This window comes from Oncorhynchus clarkii, chromosome 10, assembly GCF_045791955.1.
Source record: "Oncorhynchus clarkii lewisi isolate Uvic-CL-2024 chromosome 10, UVic_Ocla_1.0, whole genome shotgun sequence".
NCBI classification, from domain to species: domain Eukaryota; kingdom Metazoa; phylum Chordata; class Actinopteri; order Salmoniformes; family Salmonidae; genus Oncorhynchus; species Oncorhynchus clarkii.
Window position 1 is genome coordinate 36,065,164 of NC_092156.1, and position 24,731 is coordinate 36,089,894.

The 24,731-nt window shown below is 44.5% G+C and overlaps 2 protein-coding genes across 2 annotated transcripts; one reads left to right on the plus strand and one right to left on the minus strand.

Annotated features, from left to right (window-relative positions):
* Nucleotides 1-13,524: 13,524 nt before the first annotated feature.
* LOC139418383 (tubulin polymerization-promoting protein family member 3-like) lies at nt 13,525-17,677 on the minus strand. Its single transcript, XM_071167780.1, has 4 exons — nt 17,535-17,677; nt 15,288-15,484; nt 15,018-15,171; nt 13,525-14,845 (listed from the first exon to the last, which is right to left on the minus strand). Exons 2-4 carry the CDS (start codon nt 15,476-15,478, stop codon nt 14,654-14,656), a joined length of 537 nt encoding a protein of 178 aa, XP_071023881.1. The 5' UTR covers nt 15,479-15,484; nt 17,535-17,677; the 3' UTR covers nt 13,525-14,653.
* Nucleotides 17,678-17,885: 208 nt separating this feature from the next.
* Nucleotides 17,886-23,862, plus strand: LOC139418376 (tripartite motif-containing protein 16-like). Its single transcript, XM_071167774.1, has 8 exons — nt 17,886-18,156; nt 20,744-21,343; nt 21,478-21,573; nt 21,816-22,049; nt 22,251-22,407; nt 22,508-22,564; nt 22,675-22,728; nt 22,815-23,862. Exons 2-8 carry the CDS (start codon nt 20,783-20,785, stop codon nt 23,363-23,365), a joined length of 1,710 nt encoding a protein of 569 aa, XP_071023875.1. The 5' UTR covers nt 17,886-18,156; nt 20,744-20,782; the 3' UTR covers nt 23,366-23,862.
* Nucleotides 23,863-24,731: the final 869 nt, after the last annotated feature.

The following is a 24,731-nucleotide window of genomic DNA, read 5'->3' on the forward strand; positions in this document are numbered from 1 at the left end:
ACTAACACTCTGTACACACTAACACACTAACAATCTGTACACACTAACACTCTGTACACACTAACACTCTGTACACACTAACACACTAACAATCTGTACACCAACAATCTGTACACACTAACACACTAACACTCTGTACACACTAACAATCTGTACACACTAACACTCTGTACACACTAACACACTAACAATCTGTACACAAAAACAATCTGTACACACTAACACTCTGTGCACACTAACACACTAACAATCTGCACACACTAACAATCTGTACACACTAACACACTAACAATCTGTACACACTAACAATCTGTACACACTAACACTCTGTACACACTAACACTCTGTACACACTAACAATCTGTACACACTAACACACTAACAATCTGTACACACTAACACTCTGTACACACTAACACACTGTACACACTAACACACTGTACACACTAACACACTTACAATCTGTACACACTAACAATCTGTACACACTAACACTCTGTGCACACTAACACACTAACAATCTGCACACACTAACAATCTGTACACTAAAAACACTCTGTACACACTAACACTCTGTGCAAACTAACACACTAACAATCTGTACACACTAACACACTAACAATATGTACACACTAACAATCTGTACACACTAACACTGTACACACTAACACTCTGTACAAACTAACACACTAACAATCTGTACACACTAACACACTAACAATCTGTACACACTAACACTCTGTACACACTAACACACTAACACTCTGTACACACTAACACACGAACACTCTGTACACACTAACACTCGGTACACACTAACACTCTGTACACACTAACACTCTGTACACACTAACACTCTGTGCACACTAACCCACTAACAATCTGTACACACTAACACACTAACAATCTGTACACACGAACACTCTGTACACACTAACACTCGGTACACACTAACACTCTGTACACACTAACACTCTGTACACACTAACACTCTGTGCACACTAACACACTAACAATCTGTACACACGAACACTCTGTACACACTAACACTCGGTACACACTAACACTCTGTACACACTAACACTCTGTACACACTAACACTCTGTGCACACTAACACACTAACAATCTGTACACACTAACACACTAACAATCTGTACACACGAACACTCTGTACACACTAACACTCGGTACACACTAACACTCTGTACACACTAACACTCTGTACACACTAACACTCTGTACACACTAACACACTAACAATCTGTACACACTAACAATCTGTACACACTAACACTCTGTACACACTAACACACTAACAATCTGTACACACTAACAATCTGTACACACTAACACTCTGTACACACTAACCCTCTGTACACACTAACACTCTGTACACACTAACACTCGGTACACACTAACACTCTGTACACACTAACACTCTGTACACACTAACACTCTGTACACACTAACACACTAACAATCTGTACACACTAACAATCTGTACACACTAACACTCTGTACACACTAACACACACTCTGTACACACTAACACTCTGTACACACTAACACACTCTGTACACACTAACAATCTGTACACACTAACACACTAACAATCTGTACACACTAACAATCTGTACACACTAACAATCTGTACACACTAACACTCTGTACACACTCTGTACACACTAACAATCTGCACACACTAACACACTAACAATCTGTACACACTAACAATCTGTACACACTAACACTCTGTACACACTAACACACTAACAATCTGTACACACTAACACTCTGTACACACTAACACTCTGTACACACTAACACACTAACAATCTGTACACACTAACAATCTGTACACACTAACACACTAACACTCTGTACACACTAACAATCTGTACACACTAACACTCTGTACACACTAACACACTAACAATCTGTACACACTAACAATCTATACACACTAACACTCTGTGCACACTAACACACTAACAATCTGCACACACTAACAATCTGTACACACTAACACACTAACAATCTGTACACACTAACAATCTGTACACACTAACACTCTGTACACACTAACAATCTGTACACACTAACACACTAACAATCTGTACACACTAACACTCTGTACACACTAACACACTGTACACACTAACACACTGTACACACTAACACACTTACAATCTGTACACACTAACAATCTGTACACACTAACACTCTGTGCACACTAACACACTAACAATCTGCACACACTAACAATCTGTACACACTAACACTCTGTACACACTAACACTCTGTGCAAACTAACACACTAACAATCTGTACACACTAACACACTAACAATATGTACACACTAACAATCTGTACACACTAACACCCTGTGCACACTAACACACTAACAATCTGTACACACTAACAATCTGTACACACTAACACTGTACACACTAACACTCTGTACAAACTAACACACTAACAATCTGTACACACTAACACACTAACAATCTGTACACACTAACACTCTGTACACACTAACACACTAACACTCTGTACACACTAACACACGAACACTCTGTACACACTAACACTCGGTACACACTAACACTCTGTACACACTAACACTCTGTACACACTAACACTCTGTGCACACTAACACACTAACAATCTGTACACACTAACACACTAACAATCTGTACACACGAACACTCTGTACACACTAACACTCGGTACACACTAACACTCTGTACACACTAACACTCTGTACACACTAACACTCTGTGCACACTAACACACTAACAATCTGTACACACTAACACACTAACAATCTGTACACACTAACAATCTGTACACACTAACACTCTGTACACACTAACACACTAACAATCTGTACACACTAACAATCTGTACACACTAACACTCTGTACACACTAACACTCTGTACACACTAACACTCTGTACACACTAACAATCTGTACACACTAACACACTAACAATCTGTACACACTAACACTCTGTACACACTAACACACTAACACTCTGTACACACTAACACACTAACACTCTGTACACACTAACAATCTGCACACACTAACACACTAACAATCTGTACACACTAACAATCTGTACACACTAACACTCTGTACACACTAACACACAACAATCTGTACACACTAACAATCTGTACACACTAACACTCTGTACACACTAACACACTAACAATCTGTACACACTAACAATCTGTACACACTAACACACTAACACTCTGTACACACTAACAATCTGTACACACTAACACTCTGTACACACTAACACTCTGTACACACTAACACACTAACAATCTGTACACACTAACAATCTGTACACACTAACACTCTGTGCACACTAACACACTAACAATCTGTACACACTAACAATCTGTACACACTAACACTCTGTGCACACTAACACACTAACAATCTGCACACACTAACAATCTGTACACACTAACACTCTGTACACACTAACACACTAACAATCTGTACACACTAACACTATGTACACACTAACACACTAACACTCTGTACACACTAACACACTAACAATCTGTACACACTAACACACTAACAATCTGTACACACGAACACTCTGTACACACTAACACTCGGTACACACTAACACTCTGTACACACTAACACTCTGTACACACTAACACTCTGTGCACACTAACACACTAACAATCTGTACACACTAACACACTAACAATCTGTACACACTAACAATCTGTACACACTAACACTCTGTACACACTAACACACTAACAATCTGTACACACTAACAATCTGTACACACTAACACTCTGTACACACTAACACTCTGTACACACTAACACTCTGTACACACTAACAATCTGTACACACTAACACACTAACAATCTGTACACACTAACAATCTGTACACACTAACACTCTGTACACACTAACACACTAACACTCTGTACACACTAACACACTAACACTCTGTACACACTAACAATCTGCACACACTAACACACTAACAATCTGTACACACTAACAATCTGTACACACTAACACTCTGTACACACTAACACACTAACAATCTGTACACACTAACAATCTGTACACACTAACACTCTGTACACACTAACACTCTGTACACACTAACACACTAACAATCTGTACACACTAACAATCTGTACACACTAACACACTAACACTCTGTACACACTAACAATCTGTACACACTAACACTCTGTACACACTAACACTCTGTGCACACTAACACACTAACAATCTGCACACACTAACAATCTGTACACACTAACACTCTGTACAAACTAACACTCTGTGCAAACTAACACACTAACAATCTGTACACACTAACACACTAACAATATGTACACACTAACAATCTGTACACACTAACACTCTGTGCACACTAACACACTAACAATCTGTACACACTAACACTGTACACACTAACACTCTGTACACACTAACACACTAACAATCTGTACACACTAACACACTAACAATCTGTACACACTAACACTCTGTACACACTAACACACTAACACTCTGTACACACTAACACACTAACAATCTGTACACACTAACACACTAACAATCTGTACACACGAACACTCTGTACACACTAACACTCGGTACACACTAACACTCTGTACACACTAACACTCTGTACACACTAACACTCTGTGCACACTAACACACTAACAATCTGTACACACTAACACACTAACAATCTGTACACACTAACAATCTGTACACACTAACACTCTGTACACACTAACACACTAACAATCTGTACACACTAACAATCTGTACACACTAACACACTAACACTCTGTACACACTAACACACTAACACTCTGTACACACTAACAATCTGCACACACTAACACACTAACAATCTGTACACACTAACAATCTGTACACACTAACACTCTGTACACACTAACACACTAACAATCTGTACACACTAACAATCTGTACACACTAACACTCTGTACACACTAACACTCTGTACACACTAACACACTAACAATCTGTACACACTAACAATCTGTACACACTAACACACTAACACTCTGTACACACTAACAATCTGTACACACTAACAATCTGTACACACTAACACTCTGTACACACTAACCCACTAACACTCTGTGCACACTAACACACTAAAATCTGTACACACTAACAATCTGTACACACTAACACTCTGTACACACTAACAATCTGTACACACTAACACACTAAGAATCTGTACACACTAACAATCTGTACACACTAACACTCTGTACACACTAACACACTAACACTCTGTACACACTAACACACTAACACTCTGTACACACTAACAATCTGCACACACTTACACACTAACAATCTGTACACACTAACAATCTGTACACACTAACACTCTATACACACTAACACACTAACAATCTGTACACACTAACAATCTGTACACACTAACACTCTGTACACACTAACACACTAACAATCTGTACACACTAACAATCTGTACACACTAACTGTCATGTATTGTCATGTTGTGTCTTTCTGTCCTTTCCTTTCACCCTGTCTCCCTCTGCTGGTCGTATTAGGTTACCTTTTCTCCCCCGCTTTCCCCCAGCTGTTCCTTGTCTCCTCTTGACTACCTCGTCACCCCTTCTCCCACCTGTTCCCCTTTTCCCTCTGATTAGGTCCCTATATCTCTCTCTGTTTCTGCTCCTGTCTTTGTCGGATTCTTGTTTGTTGTGTTTCATGCCTGAGCCAGACTATCGTCATGTTTGCTGTAACCTTGTCCTGTCCTGTCGGAATCTGCCGGTCTATCTGAGCCTACCTATGTTTGGTTATTAAAGAAGCTCTGTTTAAGTTAGTTCGCTTTTGGGTCCTCATTCACTCACCGTAACAGAAGAATCCGACCAAGAATGGACCCAGCGACTTCGGATCCTCTCCACTCAGCCGTCGGGATCCAGGGAGCGATGCTAGGCAGACACGAGCAGGAATTGTCTGCTGCTCGACATGCCGTTGAGACCCTGGCCACCCAAGTCTCCAACCTCACAGAACAGGTTCACCATCTCCGCCTCGATCCACCGGCCACTTCCAGGGCTTTCGAATCTCCGGAGCCCAGAATCAATAACCCGCCGTGTTACTCTGGGGAGCCCACTGAATGCCGCTCGTTCCTCACCCAGTGTGATATTGTGTTTTCTCTCCAGCCCAACACTTACGCCAGGAGCACTGCTCGTGTCGCCTACGTCATATCTCTCCTTACTGGACGGGCTCGTGAGTGGGGCACGGCAATCTGGGAGGCAAGGGCTGAGTGTACTAACCAGTATCAGGACTTTAAGGAGGAGATGATACGGGTTTTTGATCGATCTGTTTTTGGGGAGGAGGCTTCCAGGGCCCTGTCTTCCCTATGTCAAGGCAATCGATCCATAACAGACTACTCTATTGAGTTTCGCACTCTTGCTGTCTCCAGTGGCTGGAACGAGCCGGCCTTGCTCGCTCGTCTTCTGGATGGTCTCCGCGCAGAGGTAAAGGATGAGATTCTCTCCCGGGAGGTTCCTTCCAGCGTGGATTCCTTGATTGAACTCGCTATTCGCATTGAGCGACGGGTTGATCTTCGTCACCGAGCTCGTGGAAAGGAGCTCGTGCTCTCCGTCGCCCCCCTCTCCGCATCACTACCATCTTCCTCTGCCGGCTCGGGAGCTGAGCCTATGCAGCTGGGAGGTATCCGCATCTCGACTAAGGAGAGGGAACGGAGAATCACCAACCGCCTCTGTCTCTATTGCGGTTCTGCTGGTCATTTTGTCACTTCATGTCCAGTAAAAGCCAGAGCTCATCAGTAAGCGGAGGGCTACTGGTGAGCGCTACTACTCCTGTCTCTCCTTCAAGATCCTGCACTACCTTGTCGGTCCATCTACGCTGGACCGGTTCGTCAGCTTCCTGCAGTGCCTTAATAGACTCTGGGGCGGAGGGCTGTTTTATGGACGAGACCTGGGCTCGGGAACATGACATTCCTCTCAGACAGTTAAGGGAGTCCACGGCCTTGTTCGCCCTGGATGGTAGTCCTCTCCCCAGGATTCAGCGTGAGACGCTACCTTTAACCCTCACTGTTTCTGGTAATCATAGCGAAACCATTTCTTTTTTGATTTTTCGTTCACCTTTTACACCTGTTGTTTTGGGCCATCCCTGGCTAGTTTGTCATAATCCTTCCATTAATTGGTCTAGTAATTCTATCCTCTCCTGGAACGTCTCTTGTCATGTGAAATGTTTAATGTCTGCTATCCCTCCTGTTTCCTCTGTCTCTTCTTCACAGGAGGAGCCTGGTGATTTGACAGGGGTGCCGGAGGAATATCACGATCTGCGCACGGTGTTCAGTCGGTCCAGGGCCACCTCTCTTCCTCCACACCGGTCGTATGATTGTAGTATTGATCTCCTTCCGGGAACCACTCCCCCCCGGGGTAGACTATACTCTCTGTCGGCTCCCGAACGTAAGGCTCTCGAGGATTATTTGTCTGTAGCTCTTGACGCCGGTACCATAGTCCCCTCCTCCTCTCCCGCCGGAGCGGGGTTTTTTTTTGTCAAGAAGAAGGACGGGTCTCTGCGCCCCTGCATAGATTATCGAGGGCTGAATGACATAACAGTTAAGAATCGTTATCCGCTTCCTCTTATGTCTTCAGCCTTCGAGATCCTGCAGGGAGCCAGGTTTTTCACTAAGTTGGACCTTCGTAACGCTTACCATCTCGTGCGCATCAGGGAGGGGGACGAGTGGAAGACGGCGTTTAACACTCCGTTAGGGCACTTTGAATACCGGGTTCTTCCTTTCGGCCTCGCTACGCTCCAGCTGTCTTTCAGGCATTAGTCAATGATGTCCTGAGAGACATGCTGAACATCTTTGTTTTCGTTTACCTTGACGATATCCTGATTTTTTCACCGTCACTCCAGATTCATCTTCAGCACGTTCGACGTGTCCTCCAGCGCCTTTTAGAGAATTGTCTTTTTGTGAAGGCTGAGAAGTGCACTTTTCATGCCTCCTCCGTCACATTTCTCGGTTCTGTTATTTCCGCTGAAGGCATTAAGATGGATCCCGCTAAGGTCCAAGCTGTCATTGATTGGCCCGCCCCTAAGTCACGCGTCGAGCTGCAGCGCTTTCTCGGCTTCGCGAACTTCTATCGTCGTTTCATCCGTAATTTCGGTCAGGTGGCAGCTCCTCTCACAGCCCTTACTTCTGTCAAGACGTGCTTTAAGTGGTCCGTTTCCGCCCAGGGAGCTTTTGATCTCCTCAAGAATCGTTTTACATCCGCTCCTATCCTTGTTACACCTGACGTCTCTAGACAGTTCGTTGTCGAGGTTGACGCGTCAGAGGTGGGCGTGGGAGCCATTCTTTCTCAGCGCTCCCTCTCTGACGACAAGGTCCACCCATGCGCGTATTTTTCTCATCGCCTGTCGCCGTCGGAACGTAACTATGATGTGGGAAACCGCGAACTGCTCGCCATCCGGTTAGCCCTAGGCGAATGGCGACAGTGGTTGGAGGGGGCGACCGTTCCTTTTGTCGTTTGGACTGACCATAGGAACCTTGAGTACATCCGTTCTGCCAAACGACTTAATGCGCGTCAGGCGCGTTGGGCGCTGTTTTTCGCTCGTTTCGAGTTCGTGATTTCTTATCGTCCGGGCTCTAAGAACACCAAGCCTGATGCTTTATCTCGTCTCTTCAGTTCTTCAGTAGCCTCCACTGACCCCGAGGGGATTCTCCCTGAGGGGCGTGTTGTCGGGTTGACTGTCTGGGGAATTGAGAGGCAGGTAAAGCAAGCGCTCACTCACACTCCGTCGCCGCGCGCTTGTCCTAGGAACCTTCTTTTCGTTCCCGTTCCTACTCGTCTGGCCGTTCTTCAGTGGGCTCACTCTGCCAAGTTAGCCGGCCACCCTGGCGTTCGGGGTACGCTTGCTTCCATTCGCCAGCGTTTTTGGTGGCCCACCCGGGAGCATGACACGCGTCGTTTCGTGGCTGCTTGTTCGGTCTGCGCGCAGACTAAGTCCGGTAACTCCCCTCCTGCCGGCCGTCTCAGGCCGCTTCCCATTCCCTCTCGACCGTGGTCTCACATCGCCTTAGATTTTGTCACCGGACTGCCTTCGTCAGCGGGGAAGACTGTTATTCTTACGGTTGTCGATAGGTTCTCTAAGGCGGCTCATTTCATTCCCCTTGCTAAGCTTCCTTCTGCTAAAGAGACGGCACAAATCATCATCGAGAATGTTTTCAGAATTCATGGCCTTCCGTCAGACGTCGTTTCGGACAGAGGTCCGCAATTCACGTCTCAATTTTGGAGGGAGTTTTGCCGTTTGATTGGGGCTTCCGTCAGTCTCTCTTCCGGCTTTCACCCCCAGTCTAACGGTCAAGCAGAACGGGCCAATCAGACTATTGGTCGCATCTTACGCAGTCTTTCTTTTCGCAACCCTGCGTCTTGGTCAGAACAGCTCCCCTGGGCAGAATACGCCCACAACTCGCTTCCTTCGTCTGCGACCGGGCTATCTCCTTTTCAGAGTAGCCTCGGGTACCAGCCTCCGCTGTTCTCATCTCAGTTCGCCGAGTCCAGCGTCCCCTCCGCTCAGGCTTTTGTCCAACGTTGCGAGCGCACCTGGAAGAGGGTCAGGTCTGCACTTTGCCGTTATAGGACGCAGACTGTGAGGGCTGCTAATAAGCGTAGAACTAAGAGTCCTAGATATTGTCGCGGTCAGAGAGTTTGGCTCTCCACTCAGAACCTTCCCCTTAAGACGGCTTCTCGCAAGTTGACCCCGCGGTTCATTGGTCCGTTCCGTATTTCTCGGGTCATTAATCCTGTCGCAGTTCGACTTCTTCTTCCGCGATACCTTCGTCGCGTCCACCCGGTCTTCCATGTCTCCTGTATTAAGCCCGTTCTTCGCGCCCCCGCTCGTCTCCCCCCCCCCCCCCCCCATCCTTGTCGAGGGCGCACCCATCTACAGGGTCCGCAGGATTTTGGACATGCGTCCTCGGGGCCGTGGTCACCAGTACCTCGTTGATTGGGAGGGGTACGGTCCTGAGGAGAGGAGTTGGGTTCCCTCTCGGGACGTGCTGGACCGTGCGCTGATCGAGGATTTCCTCCGTTGCCGCCAGGTTTCCTCCTCGAGTGCGCCAGGAGGCGCTCGGTGAGTGGGGGGGTACTGTCATGTATTGTCATGTTGTGTCTTTCTGTCCTTTCCTTTCACCCTGTCTCCCTCTGCTGGTCGTATTAGGTTACCTTTTCTCCCCCGCTTTCCCCCAGCTGTTCCTTGTCTCCTCTTGACTACCTCGTCACCCCTTCTCCCACCTGTTCCCCTTTTCCCTCTGATTAGGTCCCTATATCTCTCTCTGTTTCTGCTCCTGTCTTTGTCGGATTCTTGTTTGTTGTGTTTCATGCCTGAGCCAGACTATCGTCATGTTTGCTGTAACCTTGTCCTGTCCTGTCGGAATCTGCCGGTCTATCTGAGCCTACCTATGTTTGGTTATTAAAGAAGCTCTGTTTAAGTTAGTTCGCTTTTGGGTCCTCATTCACTCACCGTAACACTAACACCCTAACACTCTGTACACACTAACAATCTGTACACACTAACAATCTGTACACACTGTACACACTAACACACTAACACTCTGTACACACTAACACACTAACAATCTGTACACACTAACACTCTGTACACACTAACACACTAACAATCTGTACACACTAACAATCTGTACACACTAACACTCTGTGCACACTAACACACTAAAATCTGTACACACTAACAATCTGTACACACTAACACTCTGTACACACTAACACACTAACAATCTGTACACACTAACACACCAACAATCTGTACACACTAACACACTAACACTCTGTACACACTAACAATCTGTACACACTAACAATCTGTATACACTAACACACTAACAATATGTACACACTAACAATCTGTACACACTAACACTCTGTACACATTAACACTCTGTACACACTAACACACTAACAATCTGTACACACTAACACACTAACACTCTGTACACACTCACACACCAACAATCTGTACACACTAACACACTAACACTCTGTACACACTAACAATCTGTACACACTAACAATATGTACACACTAACACACTAACAATCTGTACACACTAACATACTAACACTCTGTAAACACTAACAATCTGTACACACTAACACTCTGTACACACTAACACTCTGTACACACTAACACACTGTACACACTAACACACTAAGAATCTGTACACACTAACATACTAACACTCTGTACACACTAATACACTAACAATCTGTACACACTAACACTCTGTAAACACTAACACTCTGTACACACTAACACACTAACACACTGTACACACTAACAATCTGTACACACGAACACTCTGTACACACTAACACTCGGTACACACTAACACTGTACACACTAACACTCTGTACACACTAACACTCTGTGCACACTAACACACTAACAATCTGTACACACTAACACACTAACAATATGTACACACTAACAATCTATACACACACACGAACACACTAACAATCTGTACACACTGTACACACTAACACTCTGTACACACTAACACTCTGTACACACTAACAATCTGTACACACTAACACACTAACAATCTGTACACACTAACAATCTGTACACACTAACACTCTGTACACACTAACACACTAACACTCTGTACACACTAGCACACTAACACTCTGTACACACTAACAATCTGCACACACTAACACACTAACAATCTGTACACACTAACAATCTGTACACACTAACACTCTGTACACACTAACACACTAACAATCTGTACACACTAACAATCTGTACACACTAACACTCTGTACACACTAACACTCTGTACACACTAACACACTAACAATCTGTACACACTAACACTCTGTACACACTAACACTCTGCACACACTAACACACTAACAATCTGTACACACTAACACACTAACACTCTGTACACACTAACAATCTGTACACACTAACAATCTGTACACACTAACAATCTGTACACACTAACACTCTGTACACACTAACACACTAACACTCTGTACACACTAACAATCTGTACACACTAACAATCTGTATACACTAACACACTAACAATCTGTACACACTAACAATCTGTACACACTAACACTCTGTACACATTAACACTCTGTACACACTAACACACTAACAATCTGTACACACTAACACACTAACACTCTGTACACACTAACACACCAACAATCTGTACACACTAACACACTAACACTCTGTACACACTAACAATCTGTACACACTAACAATCTGTACACACTAACACACTAACAATCTGTACACACTAACATACTAACATACTAACACTCTGTAAACACTAACAATCTGTACACACTAACACTCTGTACACACTAACACTCTGTACACACTAACACACTGTACACACTAACACACTGTACACACTAACACACTAACAATCTGTACACACTAACATACTAACACTCTGTACACACTAACACACTAACAATCTGTACACACTAACACTCTGTAAACACTAACACTCTGTACACACTAACACACTAACACACTGTACACACTAACACACTAACAATCTGTACACACTAACACACATCCTCATTGAGATTCAAACCAGACTATTATAAACACTTATATACAGTATTGACACTTCCTCTTTGTTCTTTGTCTCTCACAGTGTTGTCCCGGGCTGTTCCAGGAGTAGATCCTGTCTACAAAACACACAGCAGCACGATACCTGGGAGAGAAGACAGAACACGACACAGACACACCCTCACACACAAGGCATTTATTTTTAAGTACATTCATAACACAGTAGTGGATTGAACTATGCTGAACTGATCTGAACATTCACCAAAGCACTCTCCCACTGAACATGACATAGAATGTCACATGCAAGCAGAGCATCATTCATCACCTACCCCAGAGGGATGTTCCACCCATAGTCAACTACCATAAACACCATTCCATGTGTCTCACCTCACATCTTTCAGCTCAGCACAGGTCTCAGATAGACAGGGGGTGACTATGTCTTGGGGAGGTCCTCATTCACTTTGTTGCCTTGTTGCACCAGTATGGGACTTAATAACAGAGGAAGCAGACTGGTTTTGTAAAGATATTAGGGACAGATACTGTGTTTTGGGGTGTGCAGTACCCAAAGGAATAGTACTAATCCCTGTGACTTTGACATGAATTGATAGAGATTTGTGTGTGTGTGTGTGTGTGTGTGTGTGTGTGTGTGTGTGTGTGTGTGTGTGTGTGTGTGTGTGTGTGTGTGTGTGTGTGTGTGTGTGTGTGTGTGTGTGTGTGTGTGTGTGTGTGTGTGTGTGTGTGTGTGTGTGTGTGTGTGTGTGTGTGTGTGTGTGTGTGTGTGTGTGTGTGTGTGTGTGTGTGACAGAGAGAGAAAAAATAACTCTTTCACATGGTCTGATTTGCTGCTCAGTGATTTATTTTAGAGTTTACATAGTATTTTCCAGCTCTTCGGAACAGAGGGAGACACAGCTAGACTGGACAGTGATCAGGAAGGACAGAACAACAATGCAGTGCAGTCAGGAGGCTCCCAGTCCTCCAACAGACAGTGTTCTCATCTTCTCAGAGGAGGAGAGGACTCATCTGTCTCTTATTCCATGTGTCCAATCTACAGCACAAGCAAAGGACTATAATGTCCAGATACAGTTGATATATATTTGAATGTATTCACCATTCATTAATCTATTACTTCATCTAATAATGTATTTATTAATTCATCCATTTACATTTCCAATATACAGTTATTATAGCAGAGCAGATTAAGCTATGTACACCAGTTGAGAAGGATGTGGGTGAAGGAAGTGCATAATACCAGGGCATTAGTGTTAGAAGCAACCTCAATGATAAGGCACAATGTGTATAGTAGTAGAAAGCTGAGTTACTTCCTGTAGTAGTAGGAAGCTGAGTTACTTCCTGTAGTAGTAGGGAGCTGAGTTACTTCCTGTAGTAGTAGGGAGCTGAGTTACTTCCTGTAGTAGTAGGAAGCTGAGTTACTTTCTGTAGTAGTAGGGAGCTGAGTTACTTTCTGTAGTAGTAGGGAGCTGAGTTACTTCCTGTAGTAATAAGTGTGCTGACTGAGGTGTTTAGTAAAGCTGAGAGGGATGGGGTCAGGGGTTGGGCTGGAGCATTTACGAAGGGGGAGTATATAGATTATTTAAGTACATTTTCTTAAGTACATTTTCTTATTATTCTTTATCAACTAATACAGGTAATGTTTCATATTCAGGTTTACTCCCCACTGGAAGCGTTACACCTGCCCTCTCCATCCTACCACCCCAACCCCACCCTGTAACTCTGAGGATATATTTATCATTTTTAAATGTAACCTTTGTTTAACTAGGCAAGTCCGTTAAGAAGAAATGATTATTGACAATCGCGGCCTCCCCTGATACTATGGTATCCAGTGACTGAACAGTCCATCCTCCTGTACCTGTTCAGTTCTCAGTTCTAATTAAAGGTTCAGCATTTAGGGGGCCTTTGGGGTAAATGGTAGGGTCTGAGTAGCTCTCTCTCTGTTTCCTTTATCCTGCCTATGCTTCCTTGACCTTATCCTCATAGGTGCCCTTGCCCTTGTAGGCCCCCACATAGCCACTGGCATCTGGGATCTCCTCTCGCCCAGCCTTGCCCTTCCCTTTGCCAGTCTCGTCAAAACGCTCCTTGTGTGCCCCCGTGAATTTGGTGGTGTCTGTCAGTCTGTCCACTGCCGCTGCCTTGGCCACTTTCTATGAGCAGGAAAAAGAGAGAAGGAAAGAGAGAATGAGAGATGAGCATACAAAGCAAGAACTTACCCACCCCTTACACATATGCAAACACACAGCGCACACACACACACACTCTTGCTCTCTCTGGGACCAGCATTATCAGGCAGTGTGCTGCTGACAGGTAGACACTCACGGTGACGCCCGCGTTGGAGGGCTCCTTCCCTGCTATGAGGCCATAGAGCTGCTGCAGCGTCTCCTCCTGGCCCTTCCCTTTGAAACGTTTCGGGGCCAACTCTGACAGGGCCTGGCTGAATTGCTCAAAGGTGATCACACGAGCTGTCTTCGCCCTAAAATACATAGACACAAAATATTGTGATCGTTTTCCCTCTCGTTTTCCCTCTCACTAGAAAGATGACTGTGGATCTTTCAGTGTGGAGATTTGAAACTGGACGGAGTTTCTCACTTGACTTTAGTGAAGACGATGTCCACGTCGGTGGCGGTGACGTTCTTGCCGTCGATAACCCGGCAGTCCTTGCAGAGTTTGGCAAAGTTCTTGCCGTTCATCTCCTTCCCAGTAGCCTTGGTGTCCCCATGAATGGCAAACTTCTTGAAGGCCGTCTCTACCTCTGCTTCTGATACTGAGCCCTCTGCCATTCTGTCCTATACAGAGAGGGAGGGAGAGAGAGGGATGATGCGAGAGAAGGATGAGAGAGGGATGAAAAAGGGATGAGAGAGAGAGAGAGGATGAGAGAGCGAGAGGGATGATGAGAGAGGGGGGATGATGAGAGAGAGGTGGATGATGAGAGCAAGAGAGATGATGAGAGAGAGGGGGGGTGATGAGAGAGAGGGGGATGATATGAGAGAGAGAGAGAGAGAGAGAGAGAGAGAGCGGATGATGAGAAAGAGAGAGAGAGAGAGAGAGAGAGAGAGAGGCAGATAATGAGAAAGAGAGGGGTAGAGATGATGAGGGAGAGGGGGGATGATGAGAGAGAGAGAGGGGGGGGGGTGATGAGAGAGGGGGGTGATGAGAGAAAGATAGAAGCGGATGATGAGAGAGAGAGATGATGAGGGAGAGGGGGGATGATGAGAGAGAGGGGGGGGGGGTGATGAGAGAGGGGGGTGATGGGAGAGAGATAGAAGCGGATGATGAGAGAGAGAGATGATGAGAGGGAGAGGTACAACATTAAGGATGGGATGTATGAGAAAGGCATACAGTTGAGAGAGTTGTTGTTTCTCACACAAAGACCAGGTTCCCTGCCATAATATTGAAAGAACATTGGGAGGACGCGGTGTGTCCACGAACAGGAAATGAGGTATTAACTATTGGGAGAGATTTGGTCGTTAAGGCAAGACATTCAGCACACCATGTCTTCTGGGCATTACTCACATGCTCACTTGTTTGTAATAAATCCATTAGCTGGATTGATTCCCTGCCCCACCAAGAAATGGCTGCTGTGGTCGCTGACTTATGGTGAACACACACACACCCATATCCACACACACACACACACACACACACACACACACACACCCCACACCCATATCCACACAAACACACCCATATCCACACACACACACCCATATCCACACACACCCATCTTGAACTGTTACTGGTGTTTCAGCTACTCTCTGGCAGCTACTTAATTAAATAACGTTCCATGATGTATCATTCCTAGAGAGCAGCCTGTTGTTGCGGAAAATATCTCAATTATTTTCACTAAATGAGACCACCAGACTGCTCACTCTCTCTGTTTTATAATGGGTCTTGTCCATTCATGATGGCTAACAAGTTCATGTATTTTATCCAAGACTGGGCCATGGAGCATTTGTTATTCAAAATGTAAAGAAATATTATTATTATTATCTTGAAGTCATTTTTTACAGTACAGGAACATTCCACAAGTTAAACACAAACATTATGCAATATAGCCCCATAACATATAATATACACTGAGTGTACAAATCATTAAGAGCACATTCTTCTGCCCTCAGAACAGCCCTGAATTCATCAGGGCATGTACTCTACAAGGTGTCGAAAGCGTTCCAACGGGATGCTGGCCCATGTTGACTCCAATGCTTCCCACAATTGTGTCAAGTTGGCTGGAAGTCCTTTGGGGGGGTGGACCATTCTTGATACACACAGGAAACTGTTGAGTGTGAAAAACCCAGCAGCGTTGCAGTTCTTGACACACTCAAACCGGTGCACCTGGCACTTACTACCATACCCCATTCAAAGGCACTTAACTCTTTAGTCTTGCCCATTCACCCTCTGAATGACACACATACACACAATCCATGTCTCAATTGTCTCAAGGCTTAAAAATCCTTCTTTAACCTGTTTCCTCCCCTTCATCTACACTGATTAAAGTTGATTTAACAAGTGACATCAATAAGGGATCATAGCTTTCGCCTGGATCCACCTGGTCAGTTGATGTCATGGAAAGAGCAGGTGTTCCTAATGTTTTGTACACTCAGTGTATGTATGTCTACACGTATGTTCATTTCAAATGAAGTATGACAACAGAGTCTAGTAAAGATGCCTGAAAGCACAAAATAAAAGTAAACCGAAAAGAGGACAGTGAGCACATTAAATGATGTCAAACAAATGGCTTCTCATTTCTATGATTTTCTGTCATGCATTGTGTTTGAACCTCAACATTTCTGGTCCATAGACTCGGTACAGGATAACTATAAATATAGACATGTTTACCTTTTAGATGAAGGGATGCTGAGTGATGATGCTGGGGATGCCCGTGCTAATGCTGTGTGTCCTCCTCCTAGCCCTGCCACTCACACCACCTTCACAATGATGAGAGAGGTGGAGAGAGAGGGGAGGGAGATGAAGAACAGAGGGTGGGGAGAGAGAGAGAGCACAGACCAGCACAAGCCATGACATCATATGCTGCCTGTCACTCTTGGGCGCATGCGTTTGCTCGTTCACTCCCTCTTTCTCTCAACCTTACCCCCTCCCTTTCTCCCCCTCCCGGGCTCCTTCCCCCTCCCCTCTCTGTCCTTTATGATTTGGCTCACAACTGGTGCAACCACGCCCTGTCCTCTGTCTGTTCGCTGTCTGCCTGTCCAGAGCAACAAAGAGGGCCTTTGTTTTGACAAACATGAAGAACAGCCTATAAAATGAGGATAGCACTAATCTGTACATGAACAGTAAACATCTAATACTTGTATTTATTTATTTAACCTTTATTCAACTAGGCAAGTCAGTTGAAAACAAATTTACAACGACTACCCTGGACGACGCTGGACTAATTAATTGTGCGCCGCCCGATGGGACTCCCAATCACGGCCGGACGTGATGCAGCCTGGATTCAAACCAGGTAGTGCAGTGATGCCTCTTGCACTGAGATACAGTGTCTTTGACCCCTGCGCCAGTCAGGACCTTATTTAAACTAACATGATACACAAATCCATACGCAGCAATTCTGTTTATTTGTTACTATTCACTGCCTTTCGCTCTGTCTATGAAGCATATTAGTTTTTTTTAACACTGACTCAATCATAACCCTCACCCCATGTTTGACACATCTTTAACACGTGGTCATTACAATTGAACAGTGAAACCCATTCCTTTAATGAGAAAGGATGTAGGATGGAACCCCACCCTCTAGTGGCTAATCTGGTACTGGCACCACAAATATCATGTGGATAATGTTCTGTTCCGTCTAGAGAGTGGGAATTATCTAGAATAATGTTCTGTTTACAAGATACACATACAGTTGAAGTCGGAAGTTTACATACACTTAGGTTGGAGTCATTAACACTTGTTTTTCAACCACTCCACAAATTTCTTGTTAACAAACTATAGTTTTAGTAAATCGGTTAGGACATCTACTTTGTAATTTGTCCCAAAAATTTTTACAGACAGATTATTTCACTTGTATCACAATTCCAGTGGGTCAGAAGTTTACATACACTAAGTTGACTGTGCCTTTAAACAGCTTGAAAAACGACAGAAAATTATGTCATGGCTTTAGAAGCTTCTGATAGGCTAATTTATATAATTTGAGTCAATTGGAGGTGTACCTGTGGATGTATTTCAAGCCTACCTTCAAACTCAGTGCCTCTTTGCTAGACATCATGGGAAAATGAAAAGAAATCAGCCAAGACCCCAGAAAAATAATTGTAGACCTCCACAAGTCTGGTTCATCCTTGGGAGCAATTTCCAAACGCCTGAAGGTACCACGTTCATCTGTACAAACAATAGTACACAAGTACAAAGACCATGGGACCTCGCAGCCGTCATACCGCTCAGGAAGGAGACGCGTTCTGTCTCCTAGAGATGAACGTACTTTGGTGTGAAAAGTGCAAATCAATCCCATAACAACAGCAAAGGACCTTGTGAAGATGTTGGAGGAAACAGGTACAAAAGTATCTATATCCACAGTAAAACGAGTCCTATATCAACATAACCTGAAAGGCCACTCAGCAAGGAAGAAGTCACTGCTCCAAAACCGCCATAAAAAAGGCAGACTACGGTTTGCAACTGCACATGGGGACAAAGTTCGTACTTTTTGGAGAAATATCCTCTGGTCTGATGAAACAAAAATAGAACTGTTTGGCCATAATGACCATCATTATGTTTGGAGGAAAAAGTGGAGGCTTGCAAGCCGACGAACACCATCCCAACCGTGAAGCATGGGGGTGGCAGAATCATGTTGTGGGGTGCTTTGCTGCAGGAGGGACTGGTGCACTTCACAAAATAGATGGCATCATGAGGGAGGAAAATTATGTGGATATATTGAAGCAAGACATCAGTCAGGAAGTTAAAACTTGGTTGCAAATAGGTCTTCCAAATGAACAATGACCCCAATCATACTTCCAAACTTGTGGCCAAATGGCTTAAGGTCAACAAAGTCAAGGTATTGGAGTGGCCATCACAAAGCCCTGACCTCAATCCTATAGAAAATGTGTGGGCAGAACTGAAAAAGTGTGTGCGAGCAAGGATGCCTACAAACCTGACTCAGTTACACTAGTTCTGTCAGGAGGAATGGGACAAAATTCACCCAACTTATTGTGGGAAGCTTGTGGAAGGCTACCCAAAACGTTTGACCCAGGTTAAACTATTTGAAGGCAATGCTACCAAATACTAATTGAGTGTATGTAAACTTCTGACCCACTGGGAATGTGATGAAAGAAATAAAAGCTGAAATAAATCATTCTCTCTACTATTGTTCTGACATTTCACATTCTTAAAATAAAGTGGTGATACTAACTGAACTAAGTCAGGGAATTTTTATTAGGATTAAATCTCAGGAATTGTGAAAAACTGAGTTTAAATGTATTTGGCTAAGGTGTATGTAAACTTCCGACTTCAACTGTAGATTATTAAACTGTGTGATTCAGAGGGCATGTTGACCCAGATGGGACAGGCAGAGATTTGACCTTGTCCTTTAGGCTGTTTACTGTAACTGTGTTGTGTACGTATAAACATGATGGTGCTGTGTCCTAGATTTAGGGTTCTCAAACCTCTCCGCAGGGACTCCCAGACGGTCCATGTATTTTAACTATTCCACAGCTAGCACACCTGATTCAAATTGTCAACTAATTAATCATCAAGCCCTTAACTAGGTGAATCAGGTGAGTTAGTTCAGGGCTACAACAACATTGGGAAACATCTGGGGGTCCCAGAGGAGAGGTTTGAGAACCACTGTCCTAGATTTATTTTACAGAGAAGAAGCAGGACAGACTGTTTTGACCGTGGACGTTGTCGGCCACCATTAAACTCTCACTGCTGTTGTGTCAACAAAAACATCTGAGTGTCTTTTCATGTATTCTCTGTTTACACTAAAACACAGCCTCACCTTTAAATACCTGTGGAGGGGGACTGGGCTCTGGCTTTACTCTCTTTAAACACAGGTCAGTGGAGAATCATTCTGTGATCAGTCAGTTCTTTTCTCCTAACAGGTTATTTCCCTGTCTCAGACAGTCTGACCCAGCAGGACCATGGCTGAGTCTAACTTCCCCCTGCCTCCAGATGGCTACACATGTCTTCTGTGTGCAGACATGCTGCGAGACCCCGTCACCATCTCCTGTGGAGACACCTACTGTCTGGAGTGCATCAAGATCTACTGGGACCAGTACGACCACCTGGGGGTGTACAGCTGCCCCCAGTGCCGGGCCACTTTCAGCCCTCGCCCCGTGCTGAGACGCAATGTGCCCAACGTGACCCAGGAGCTCGAGCTGCAGCCCTTCCCCTACCTCCAGAGGGATTCACTGTGTGACTTCTGTGTAGGCCGCCGCAGCAAGGCTGTCAAGTCCTGCCTGATGTGCCTGGCCTACTACTGCGAGACGCACGTCAAGCCTCACTACGAGTCGGCCACCTTCAAGAGGCACAAGCTGGTGGATGAGACGGGTCACCTAGACAGGAAAATCTGTCCGCAGCACCAGAAGGGCCTGGAGCTGTTCTGTCGCTCTGACCAGATGTGTATCTGTGTACTGTGTACAGTCAGGGAGCACCGCAGCCACAACATCATCTCTGCTGAGGAGGAGCGCGCTGAGAAACAGGCAAGACTGCTCTTACACACTGGAACAACCTACCCTCACCGCTCTACCAGTACATGACAACTGCAATGCTATGGCTGAAACTCATTTGAAACTTCTAAAGACAAAAGGGTCTTGTGGTTCCTCTTCTTCAACAGAAAAACCTGTTGGTGACCCAGTCTGAGGTCCAGCACATCATTCAGGAGCGGATGAAGGAACTGCAGGAGTTGAGACACAATGTTGACGTTCTCAAGGTTAGGTCCATTTCCTAGGTCAATTTCTGGTACTTTTTATGAGACTACATCCCTTCATTAATGGTATATTTGGTTGATCATAAACTTTTGTCTTAGAGGCACAAAATCATTACTATGATATAGTATATGAATTAAAACAATGTGAGTTAGCAATGTTTTGTTTTTAATTATATATATATACACATATAAAACAACACAATGATATTTGTGTAATATACAGTATCTCCCTCCCCTAACGTCAGAGCAATGCCCAGCGGGTGATATCGGACAGTGATAAGATCTTCAGTGAGATGTTGCAGGCAGTGGAGCGATGGCACGCTGAGGTGAGCCAGCTGACTAAGGCCAACATGCAGGTGGCCATGTCACAGGCTGAGGGATACGTGGAGCGGCTGGAGCAGGAGATCCTGGAGCTGCAGCGCAAAGATGTTGAGCTGCGCCAGATCCTGGACACAGAGGATAACATCCACTTCCTACAGGTAGTGGACTAGAGGGAGGGGGGACACTGGGCTGTCGGAACAAGGATCAGTACAATATTCAACAAAATATTATGACTCTAGCATTGGCATTACAATGAAAAGCAAGTCTATTCAATTCAAATATGTTATTCTCCTTGTGTCTATTTAATAAAAAATGACTCACTGAAACAGTATTTCATATCTTACTTCTGCACTACGTAGAGTTTCCCCACGCTGTGTGTTCCTCCTGAGCCCATGGTGCCCAAAGTACTAATCAACCCCCAGTTCTCCTTCGGAGAGATCACGAAGACTGCCACCGACATGAAGGAGCATCTAGATGACATCTGTAAGAAGGAGCTGAGCAAAATCTCCAAGCTAGGTTAGTATATTAATGCGACTTAGACGCCTATAACACAGCCTTTGTACAGCAAGAATATAGCATTACATTGTGATAACCAACTGTCATTTTACATTTCCAGTAAGTGATACCCCTGTTTACATACTTTCACCAAGAGGTGGAGACAAACAATTCAAAGGTATATATTTATGAAGTTTAAACTGGTTTATTATCTGTGAAAAATTCTAATTTGTTCAATCTGACTATCTCTGATGATATAATCCATAATTTGTTCTGGCACTAATACAGCACCCTCCAGGGCAGATTTTCAGGAACCCAAAACTAGGGCAGACTTCCTGAGATGTGAGTGGTCTGTTCTTGTCTGTTCTTCATACCAACTCAATCATATCATTTTCTGATAACGCCAATAAATATTACTTTTCCATCAGATTCCTGTCCGCTCACCTTTGACCCCAACACAGCCTACAAAGAACTGGTTCTGTTTGAAGGGAACCACAAAGTGATGCGGAAGAAGACAGTCCAGTTTTACCCGGACCACCCTGAGCGATTCGATGGCTTCTCCCAGGTTCTATGCAGGGAGTCACTAGGTGGGTTCAGGTACTACTGGGAAGCAGAGTGGAGCGGGGAGTTCTCAATCGGAGTGGCCTATAAGAGCATCAGCCGCAAGAGTAAGAACTCTCACAGTCTGCTGGGCTACAACGACAAGTCCTGGAGTCTGCTCTGCTCTGACTCGGGCTACTCCGCATGGCACAACAAGATGGACAAAGACCTGCCAGAGGCCCCGCGGGCCACACGGGTTGGAGTGTACTTGGACTACACTGCCAACACGCTGGCCTTCTACTCTGTGTCAGAGGCCATGGAGCTGATCCACAAATTCAAGGCCCAGTTCTCTGAGCCCCTGTATGCAGGCTTTGGAGTGGGTTCTTCCGTGTCCCTCTGCCAACTAAAGGAGAACCTCCAACCTTACGGAGCACAGTGATAACAGACTGAAGGGCATCTACTCAGTGAAAATACGACTATGTAAACTACACATTGCTAATGTTGCACACATTACGAAACATTTAAATTGAACACATTTCAATAAAATATAAAACCGTATGAGTGAAGAGTTAAGGATATTGCAAATGATAAAAACAGAAACTATAATCAAATCATTCCTTTGACTTTATTACTGTGACATGTAATCTTAGTCAAAGAAAATTCCTAAATTGGAAATATATCAATGGTTCTCTTTACAAACTGTGCAAGTAAATAAATATGAACATCCTCCAGCTACAGTATCTGATACAAATGTGTATACAGTCTATTCGGAAAGTATTCAGACTCCTCCCCCTTTTCCACATCTTGTTACAATATAGCCTTATTCTAAAATGGATTTTTAAAAATCTCATCATTCTACACACAATACCCTATAATGACAAAGTGAAAACAGGTTGACATTTTTGAACATTTTATAAAAATAAAAAAATAAAGAAATTGAGCTCAGGTGCATCCTGTTTCCATTGATCATTTTTTAGATGTTTCTACAACTTGATTGGAGTCCACCTGTGTTAAATTCAATTGATTGGACATGGTTTGGAAAGGCACACACCTGTCTATTTAAGGTCCCACAGTTGACAGTGCATGTCAGAGCAAAAACCAAGCCATGAGGTCGAAGGAAATGTCTGTAGAGCTCCGAGACAGGATTGTGTTGAAGGTAAATGTCTGGACAAGAGTACCAAAAAATTACTGCAACATTGAAGGTCCCCAAGAACACAGTGGCCTCCATCATTTTTAAATTAAAGAAGTTTGGAATCAAGAAGACTCTTCCTAGAGCTAGCTGACTGGCTGGCCAAACTGAGCAATCGGGGGAGAAAGGTCAGGGAGGTGACCAAGAACCTGATGGTCACTGACAGAGCTCCAGAGTTCCTCTGTGGATATGGGAGAACCTTCTAGAAGGACAACCATCTCTGCAGCATTCCAACAATTAGGCCTTTATGGTAGAGTGGCCAGACGGAAGATACCCCTTCGTAAAAAGCATACAACAGCCCGCTTGGAGTTTGCCAAAAGGCACCTAAAGTATTCTCAGACCATGAGAAACAAGATTCTCTTGTCTGATGAAACCAAGATTGAAGTCTTTGGCCTGAATGCCAAGTGTCACGTATGGAGGAAACCTGGCACCATCCCGAAGGTGAAGCGTGGTGGCAGCATCATCATGCTGCGGGGATGCTTTTCAGCAGCAGGGACTGGGAGACTTGTCAAGATCGAGGGAAAGATGAACGGAGCAAAGTACAGAGAGATCCTTGATGAAAACCTGCTCCAGAGCGCTCAGGACCTTTAGACTGGGGCGAGTGTTCACCTTCCAA